This window comes from Oreochromis niloticus, linkage group LG22, assembly GCF_001858045.2.
Source record: "Oreochromis niloticus isolate F11D_XX linkage group LG22, O_niloticus_UMD_NMBU, whole genome shotgun sequence".
NCBI classification, from domain to species: Eukaryota; Metazoa; Chordata; class Actinopteri; order Cichliformes; family Cichlidae; genus Oreochromis; species Oreochromis niloticus.
The window spans coordinates 14,730,540-14,740,633 of NC_031985.2; the positions used below are offsets into that span (position 1 = coordinate 14,730,540).

Below are 10,094 nucleotides of genomic sequence, written 5' to 3' on the forward strand. Positions count from 1 at the left end.
ACCTGAAAGCAGCCATGGGAAGATGGGTACATGGTCGTCATTATGGCTTTGGCATGGTCATCAACAATGCGCAGGTAAGTGTGGCATTTAAACACTGCTCAGTTGATGCTAAGAGGCCCAGAGTATCAGAAACGTTGTCATCCCAAACACTAGTACACCAACGCGAGCAGCATGGACCACTGATACAAGATTATTTTTCTACATTACTCAATAGCGAGCACAGATTATGGTGTCTCCATGCAACTTTTAACCTTCACTGTTCTAGCTGATTCTTCTGTGATTGCTTATCCTTCCGTTTCACTGGGTCAAGTTGTGCAACATCATGCATTTACTTTAACCTCTCCACCAATAACCCAAAGAAATGCCCACCTAAATTCCACTATTCCACTGCACCCCTCTCACAGTGGTGCATCCCATCTGTCGTTATTCATTCAAGTCAGTGATTTATACTTGGTATTTAAAAATCATGGCTTATGATTGACTAGGGGATGATTCTTTGGCAGATGACATTAGTACTGCACCCCAGAGATCTCCTGTATTCACTTACTTTCTAATATTTAAAATGTGCAAAATGTATTATTAACCAATTACATTTTTTCAATTTAATACATAATATGCAGTAACTTTCACAATGGTTATTAGACAAGTGTACAGGCCTCTGTTAAAATGTCAGGTTTTTATGATGTTAAACAACGAGGCCACAAGAAATCATTTCAAAACTTGTCCCACCTATAATGGGACCTATAACCTGTACAATTCCACTGAAAACAGACAAATCTGTTAGGTGAAAAGTATTAGGAGCATACAAAGAGCTGGTTGCATAAGTGTGCACATCCTTAGACCAGAAATTTAATGATGCGCAGCATTTGGTCTTCTGGGGTACACACCTGCCATCAATGAAAAACCTTCTGATTAACTCTAAATAACGCTGTACTACTGAGAGTTTCCCGACATTTACTCAGTTGTCTGCTATAGCAAAAGCCGTGGTTCACTGAGAGCTTACACAGCATCAAAGAGATCTCATTGCTGAAAGGCATCAGTCAGAAGAAGGGTACAAAAATATTTTCACATCATTAGATATACAAGAAGATGGTGAATGCAGTCATCAAAAAGTCAAGAAAATATGGGACTGCAGTGACATCACAATGAACTGGACATCCCCCAAAACTGATGAAAAGACAAGATGAACACAGCGAGGCTGCCAACAGACCTACAGCAACAGTAAAGGAGCTGCAGGAATTTCTGTAGTGATTGAGTACTACACGTGGCAAGAATCTCCTATATTCTTTAAAATCTCCACATCAGGACATGCAAAATGGAAAGGCTTTTCTGACAAAGAACAACAAAACAAAAAAACAATAAAATACAGTTTCCCAAAGCATGTAGTAGAAAATGAGTTATAGTCTGATGAAACTGAGGTTGAACTTTCTGGATATGATTCCAAACAGCACATTTGACATAAAAATAACACTTTACATCACCAAATACCCCCCACCATACCCACGGTGAAGCATGGTGGTTTTCAGTATCATGCTTAGGGGTTGCTTTTCTTTAGCTGGAAGTGAGGCTTTAGTCAAGGTAAAGTGAGTAATGAACAGTTCCAAATCCCAGTTCCTTTTGACCCCAAAGGTGCCTGCTACAGGTTTGAAGCTGAAGAGGAATTTCACAACATGAACTCCAAGCATGCATCCAAATCAACAAAGGAATGGCTTCACTGGAAGGAAATTAAACCTTTGCAATTTCCCAGGCAGAGCCCAGACCTCACAATCTGACAGAATTGGAACACGTTTGCAAGGAAGAGCGGGCAAATATTGCAGAGTCACAATATGCCAGGCTGATAGACTTCTACCGAAGAAGTCTGAATGCTCTGAATTTGTTTAAGGGTGTACAACCCTTTTTTGTTTTGAAATAATTTATTGTGTCCTCATTGCTTAACATCACAAAACCCTGGCATTTCAACAGTGGTGTCTACACTTTTTATGTCCACAGTACATATGTATCTATGTATATCTTATGTATCAATGTCAGACTTCAGCACTGATTCAGTGAAATAAAACTGCAATCCTGTTGATCTTTAGTTGTGTTTTCAAATTGTTTCAGTACTAACCAAGGGTCCAAAAGTGATTAAACCTGTGTTCAAGGCTTATTCAGTGATATTTAGATTGACAATACAGACATCATTTTAACATAGTTTCAGCTAATGTTCTGCCACCTGGGTTGTTTTTAACCATGTTGGTGCAATATAAAATGATCTAAAATCTAATTCTGTGAAACTTTTACATTTTGTTATAATAGTAGCAAGCAAGCAAATTTCCATGATGTCAAATGTAGCTGTTCAAATTAAAGTTTTTTTTTCCTCTTTTAACCTACTTTAAAAATTATATTCGAGACATTGGCTTTTTATTTAAATTTATTCGGTCAACCTGTGCAGTGATTTTAAAACTTGGGGGTGTTACATGTTACATACAGAGCATTTGAATGGCTCTATTTACATAGAATACTTAGATCTCCCATTTTTCTGATGTACCTTGAATGCAACGCCAGGCTCCTCCCATACCAGAAGTAAAACTTGTTTACTTTAGGGTACTTTTTAAAAATATACCCTCAAGCAAACCATTCGTCTTCTTATTTTACTCTGAGAAACCCTGCTGGTTGTTAAACAAAAGTTCCCTTATAGCGAAAACTCAGGGTTAAGAGTTCAGGTGAGCCACGCTGCGTTTACTGATAGAACAGGGTGTAGGGTCTACCGGCGCTTTGCTAAATACATATTAGCAGTGTTCATTCAGGAAAGGTACGCTTTTGGTTTACAGTAAGGTGGATTTTTTTTTTTTTTTAAATGAAAGTCTTATGCTTGATAATATTTTAACGATGTAAATCAAAATCACTGATTAAAGCAGTAAAACTGAGTTGTTACTTACAGAGTAAAAAAAAAAAAAAAAAGTATAATACTTTTTGGAAACTTTATAGTTTGTTTTATAGCGTGACAGCAAACTGGAGCAGTTATGATAAAACCATGAGAGCTAGAAGGTCCCGAAAAATGATTTCCTATGTTTATATGTCTGATATTTTTGCTTATGATGGTAAAAACCGGTTGTCAACAATGTGTGACAATGTGTATATATAAGAAAGGGTTACATAAACACAATATATCACTCTTTTTTCCAAGTATCATCATGACTCAGCATTTTTGTGCCGACTCATTACAATCAGTCAAAGCCTTTTGAGAGAATCATCTTATATTTGCCCTCTTGGTCAGATGTCTCTTGAAAAATACATTTTTACCATCAGTAGCATTTTTTTTTTTTTTATAAATAAAAAGTTCATTTTACCAAAAACTGCCTTGCTATTACACATTCATCGTTCATGAGACACATGTTTGATAGATTAAAGACTAAGAACTCATTTACAGTTTTAATAGTGCAATCATTTATTTATTAATTTGTTTCCTTTTTGCAGATGACCACATTTTGGCACTACATACAGCTTTATGGCTAACTGTGACTGCTCTGACTGTAGCTGATTACTTACCAGTAGGATCAAATACTCCTTGGTCTGGCTTTTTAACCTTGCATGCAGGGTAAATACTCTCTAAAGGCACATGTGTATATGTAGTAATCCTGTGCGGATCATCCATTCTCATCCCGTCTCCAGCTACATGAACGCTTTTCACAAACAATTCTTTTTCTCTTTGTCTAGGTGCTCTTCTTTATTCACTTGTGGTCGGGCTAAGGCAAACAGAACCAGCATGTTTGGCCAGCAGGCAGATCGGGTCATGGCCCTCGGTGAATGGGAAGAATACTGGCAACGGAACGAAATTGGCTTCCATCAGCCCCAAGTGCACAAGTAAAGACCCCACTTTTATCTACCTCAGTGGCGTAAGAAAGAAAAAACTGTGTCCCGAAATACTTTCAGAAACTAGTCCAGACAAGGTACTAACGAATTATCAGCAAGACTAAATTAGTCCAAAGGTGTGTATCATAAAGCAAGGTTAAGGGCGTGTTAAGCTTAAAGTTTTACCTGGCTAAATCACCGTAGTAACTTATACATACAATACATAACTGTTTGGTAGTTGCAGTTTATAATAATATGGAAGAGCCTTATTTTTACTGATTCTCTTATTTACAACATGTTTTAAGTGTAATCTAGATTCTCTGCTGGGGGAATATATTTTATATGTGCAAGTGTTAAGCTGGAACTTCCTGAAATGCAAACTGTGTGTTGCATTGTGGGATTATTTAATCGTTAAAATTACTTTTACTTTGATGTGCTGACAAGCTTTTTACATTTCTGTAATTAGGCCAATGGACAGTAACCTATAATGGTTCAGTTTCAAACACTGAATTTGCAGCCATCACATGAGAAATAAATCGCAGCACAGAAGCACACTCAGCAATACAATAATTAACTTAAGTATTAAAATGTTTACTTAATTGCTCTGTGCTCTCCCAAGATTAACAGTTTTCTCCTCCAATAATCTCTTATGTGTAACAGTGTTGCAGTTTATATTTCTTTATGTTCTTTAAAGATTTTAATCAACATTTGATCATTGACTGATAACGTCTCAGGTCTAGGAAGCCGTGAAATGCCCCTTTTTATATTAGTGCACTCCTGAAGCAGAAAGCTGGCTTAACAGATGGCCATGATAACCATTTCCAAGATATCCGTTACCTTCAGATGAGGTTCCAGGTTTTGTCGAACCAGCTAAGACAAAGAAACCCTGGCTCTGGTGAACTTTGTTCCTAGAATACCCCTCAGACATCACCACCTTAATAAGAGACAGCCCTTTTTAAAGTTAGTGCTTTCATAAAGTTAAGAACTTTAAAAGATGTAGATATACTTAGTCAAATACAGAGGAATGTGTGTTTTGCTGTTATTAGATGGGGTGTTTTGTTTTCCACAGGATACTGAAGAACAATATCGACAAAGTTCTCAATGGACGAAAAGGAGTTCGCTTCTTCTTCCCTCTGTGTGGGAAAGCAGTAGATATGAAGTGGTATGAAAAAAATCTTACTAAATCAAATTAAATCTGTCACTTTTAGTGTCACGTGTCATCTTTGCTAAACAGAAACAGTGCTGATAAACATAGTAACATTCTCAAATTCTCTTTTTTCGTGATTCTCAGGCTAGCAGACATGGGCCATTCAGTGGTTGGAGTGGAGATTTCTGAAAAGGCTATTCGTCAGTTTTTTGAGGAGAACAACATGACGTACACTGAGGAGCCTGTGCCTGCTATACCTGGAGCAAAGGTTTACAAGGTTGGTGCACTTCATGTGTGCAAACACGACCACTAAATGATGTAAAGCCAAGGTAGTCAGTGTTATTGCTTCTCAGCAAATGTATTTACATACTGTAATTATACCACTGCATGCTAGTTTTTTATGGCACTGCCTGAGTCTACCTTAGATATAAGCTGCTTGCATAGGAAATGATGTGCAAGCAGCCTGCAATCAGGAGTGAAGTGGTTTTCAATCTGCTAAGTAATTGAAAAATTTGATATGCCTTCACATACAGCCAAGTTTCTTAGATAGTTAACATCCTTATTTAAAGAAATAAATAACATTCATCACACCAGATCATTATAACCGCTAAATATTTTTATACCAGCTGTGACTTTGCTCCTTCCTGCTAGAATGAGCTGCAACACAGCTTGAGGTTTGAAACACTCATTAGACTGAAGTTTCAAAGCTTTATTTAGTTACTCATAACTCTAACGATATTTTTGATTGTTGAAGTGAGGAAGGCTTTGGTGATGGTTGGTTGTTTTTTAGTGAATTAATGATATTGAGTGCATGTGAGCAGCTCTCACATGCACGCTCTCACTTGCTTAAACCAGCGGTCCCCAACCCCCGGGCCTCGGACCGGTACGTGAGTCGTTTGGTACCGGGCCGCGAGAGTTGAGGCTCAGGTGTGAAATGTATGGTTTTCAGGGTTTTTATCGGTTTTCAGCGTTATTTTGTTATCGTTTTTATCGTTAACTCGGTTTTCCTGGGTCTTTTCACCTGTGTTATGAATAAATCTTTTTTTCGGTACCGGCACTAGTTTTATTTTGTTGTATTTATCCGCGACACCTTATTGCCGGTCTGTGAAAATATTGTCCGGCATAAACCGGTCCGTGGCGTAAAAAAGGTTGGGGACCGCTGGCTTAAACCATTTTGATCTCAGTGAGGCTTTGTGAATATTTATAAACACAACTCAGTGATTACTAAATCATATGTGCTTCACTGTTCTACTAATAAACAGAGCTGTATGACTAATGTTACTCTGCCCATTTAAAACCTTCAAATGGCAACTTATGGCTGATGTTGTTCTGAAGGAACCACATAATAAACGGTTCACGTTCTTTATAAATAATAAAGTTAATTGATTGAAAAGTTTTGAAGTCAGACTAAATAAAAAAAAAAAAATGTAAAAACAAACAACCAACCAAAAAAAATGAAACCGGATGTGGCCACAGTTGTTCATCAATGCTCTTTTTCTTTTTAGAACTCTGAGAAAAACATCTCCCTGTATCAGTGTGACCTGTACGCCTTCTCCAGGTGAGCAAACCACACACATGGTTTTATGCTTTTTGAAATTTCAAATAAATTCTTTTAAAATTACTTCCTTTCCAACTTCACAGTTCCATTGATGGCCAGTTTGGAGCAATTTGGGACAGGGGCTCTCTCGTGGCTATCAACCCAGCAGACAGAGAGAAGTAAGATGAGATTAAGGCCTCATTTTAAACTCTGGTAATGACATTTATTTCAAAATAAAAGAACTTCAATTTCTAAAATGTAAATATTATGAATGGGTAGGAGCATCACATTGTTTGATAATGTGTTATATAATGTATCCATACATGGATATTCCATGCCATGTTATTCTTTTACTTTGCAGGTATGCAGCTCTCATTATTTCTCTGATGGCCAAAGACTGCAGATACCTCCTGGAGACTCTTTTGTACAATCCTGATTTATATGAAGGTACATTATAACCTTATGTCTGCACCTTAAAGAAAGGTACAGACTGTGATGCTGATGTTCCCAACAATCAGAAAAGGAAGACAAGCTTATTGATACAGTTTGAGGTCAGCTGGAGCAATTTGGTTCAATTTTGCTTTTTGGAAAAAGGCAGGAATAAAGGAGCAGGCTTGGAGAAAACTGAGTGAATATTGAAGGACCTGCTGGCAGGTTATGGAAATGTGTTACTGTAGCTTGATTCCAACTATCTGCAGTCTTCCCATTGGCTGCAAATATTTGTGTTTAAACAAGTAATGTGAGGTGAAACCTTATGCTTTGCTTTGCATTTGGTGTGAACGTTCCATTAGGGAGGTTTAAAGTTATTTGTGAATCTGTTCATCTCTTAGGTCCTCCTTTTTTTGTACCTGATGAGCAGCTACACAGTCTGTTTGGTGAGTACTATGAGAAATAATTATGGCTGAGCATTTATGCACACAATCATAAAACCACTGCCTAGAAATTAACCAAAATACAAGATAGATACGTGCAGAATTTGTTAAATTTGTGGGTCTTTTTTCCAGAAATTTCCTGATTTTTTTTTTTTTTTTAAATTTCAGGAAGCAGCTGTGACATAGAGTTGCTGCAGTCAGTGGATGCCATGACAGACCTACAGCGACAGTGGGGGCTGGATAAATTTACTCAAAATGCGCACCTCATCACTCCGAAGAGCAGCTAAAGACTAGGATCCCAGTTTAAAGAGCTTAAGAAAGCCGATCCTGGTGAAGGAAATCCTAGCGAGAAAAGTAAAGTGCTAAATGAGTTTTTTTCAGTTCCTGAAAGTCTTTAAAAATAATACTTTTAAAATGGAACAAAATGTTTATAATACCTCAGTTATTATACACTTTAAATAGGTTAATAAATAACTTATAAAACATTTACAAACTGTGTGAGGGTTTTTTACAAGTTTGATAGCAGTTTTTGTTGTATTTTTTTATTAGTTGTATTCTTTTAGGATATACTAAAAATAAAACCATATATAGAATTTAGGGGCCTTTAATGTTATGACAACCAATCAAGTGGTTTTAGAATACAGTGATACAGATCTGGTGTATTGCCACAAGTCAAAAGCTTAAATCCCAAGAGTCCTGTTGAGTTTATAAGTAGTGCTAATTACGACCAGTCACATCTACAGCATGTGATGCTTTTGAATTTAATTGTGAGCCAATGGCCAGTTTTCAGGAGTCAACAATATAAATGATACTGGACTCTTTCCTGGCTCTGTCCATGTGCATTAATCTAATAACATGGTGCAACTGTGATTCATCCATTTTAATATAACTGATTTGAAAAGAAAAGGTGAGTGAAGAAGAAACTCAGTGCATTGTGAGAGGTCCCCAGCAGCTTAAGTCTATTGCAGTGAAACCAACGGAAGGTTCAAGCTCACCTGATCCAGCCCTAACTACAAGCTGAAAAAAAAAAAAAAAAAAAAAAAAAGGGAAGTTTTTAACTCGAATGTTAAAAGTACAGAGGGTGAGTGACTCCCGAATCCAAACTGGGAGCTAGTTCCACAGAGGAGGGGCCTTCTTCTATGGAACCATAAAAAAAGAAGAAAGACATTTGCTTTTTGTTATGCACTGTATGATTAATACTTCCAGATTTGTAAGAAAAGGTGTTCTTGGAAATAATGTCCCCATCTGATAAGAAAATATTTACCCTCAAACCGCAGCTGTTTTTTGGCTACACACCGTCACTGTTTTGGTGCTGTTTGCCTCACTGGTTTGTTTTATGCATCATTGGTACACTATAACATAAAGAAGGATGTGAAGTGTGACTATGGGGTAACTTACATTGTGAAACTTTTCCATATTTTTTGGTGAATAAATTGCTTCTAGCCATGATATCAATATATTTCCAAGTTTATTTACATCACTAAAAAAGAAAAATCTGATTATTTACCTTAAAAAGCTTCTCATTTTATGCAAGTCATTTGGCAAGTTTCAGACGTCACAGTGTGCCATCTCGCGTGACAAAAGAGAAATTCTTTGTCTACAGAAGTTGGACCAGTTATTAAAGGCATGTGAGCTAGAAGCTTTGACTATCTTTTCTTGCAGTGGATTTGCACAATAGAAGATGCAGATTACTGCATCTCCAGTAATCTAACCTAATCTGCTCTGACTAACTACTGATTCTTTTGTGATCACTCACCCTTAGATAACTGCAGCTAGGTCTGGTTAGTAACATCATGTGTTGTCAGCCCTGTCTCCAGATATGAATGTTAAAGTTTCTCGCTAAAGTTCTCATTATATCATTGGTCTTAGTTCAAACTGCCTTTTGTATGCAAAGAGGAGTCATAGGAATGACTGTAGCCATGTCGGTATGCTTTGCCCCACCTGGAGCCTCGTTTATCAGACGGACTACCGATGAATTTTGATAGCATACACGAGAAGTAGACAACTTTGCATGAACTTTTCTAACAAAGTGATAGGAATTATCAGCTAAAGATATGAGAAAATGCTTGCCAGGCATGTCATATCATAAAGAAATAACCACTAGTAATAACCGCTGCTGTTCGTGCTTTGCTGAAAGACATTAAACACTTTCTCAGACCTAAAATGACCTTTTTATTCATATACAAAAATTGTTTTTTGGGTTTTTACCCCCTCTCAGTACAATGGTATTTCTCAGTAAACCCTTGTTTAACCTGATACTATAATATATGAGGTGAAATAGCAAAACACAGAATATGCATAAGCAAAATTTACTTAATGCTAAATTCTGTAAATCAAGCATAAACACAACATTAGGAATGATTTTAATCTTAAATTCAAGTAGCTGTGATACATACATCAGTGGATGACCCAGCAAAAAGCAAGACTGGGGTTGGACTTCTTGGACACTCCAAAGAGTGATTCAAGCTTATGAGATTCGAGTGCTCAGGAAAGCAGATACTGGGTAAACACACAAGCTCTTAGCCAGAAAAAAAAAATAAAATAGAAAATGGATATTCCAGAATGATTACAAAACTCTCCACATATCCTTCCCTCTCTCTTTTTTACTTTTTTCACTATATTTTATAGTACACACATTAATGCTTGACTTTTGAAAGATGTCCAAAAATGTACTGACTCTTTAGACCCCTGCAGTATATCTAAACAC

General features: G+C 37.0%; 2 protein-coding genes across 6 annotated transcripts in view; one reads left to right on the plus strand and one right to left on the minus strand.

The window, feature by feature from the left end:
- ext1c (exostoses (multiple) 1c) overlaps nt 1-10,094 on the minus strand; it is a 101,907-nt gene that overhangs the window by 88,318 nt on the left and 3,495 nt on the right. The window lies entirely within an intron of this gene.
- LOC100707189 (probable thiopurine S-methyltransferase) lies at nt 2,545-7,874 on the plus strand. Of its 3 annotated transcripts, XM_019350812.2 has the most exons (10): nt 2,545-2,702; nt 3,457-3,577; nt 3,697-3,843; nt 4,901-4,993; nt 5,123-5,255; nt 6,484-6,536; nt 6,620-6,694; nt 6,877-6,962; nt 7,346-7,390; nt 7,556-7,874. In XM_019350812.2, exons 3-10 carry the CDS (start codon nt 3,746-3,748, stop codon nt 7,672-7,674), a joined length of 702 nt encoding a protein of 233 aa, XP_019206357.1. In that variant the 5' UTR covers nt 2,545-2,702; nt 3,457-3,577; nt 3,697-3,745; the 3' UTR covers nt 7,675-7,874. The 3 variants fall into 3 exon arrangements, with proteins under 3 accessions (XP_019206357.1, XP_005452786.1, XP_005452785.1); XM_005452729.3 differs by lacking the exon at nt 3,457-3,577 and having other exon boundaries at nt 2,545-2,791; XM_005452728.4 differs by lacking the exon at nt 3,457-3,577.

What these genes read in the sequence shown, in the direction of transcription:
- LOC100707189 (XM_005452729.3), top strand. Translation starts at nt 3,746, where the DNA reads ATGTTTGGCCAGCAGGCAGATCGGGTCATGGCCCTCGGTGAATGGGAA. An exon ending in CTGGAGCAAAGGTTTACAAG is followed by an intron (nt 5,256 to 6,483) that starts GTTGGTGCACTT and finishes TTTTCTTTTTAG; the next exon opens with AACTCTGAGAAAAACATCTC. An exon ending in GCAGCTACACAGTCTGTTTG is followed by an intron (nt 7,391 to 7,555) that starts GTGAGTACTATG and finishes TTTAAATTTCAG; the next exon opens with GAAGCAGCTGTGACATAGAG.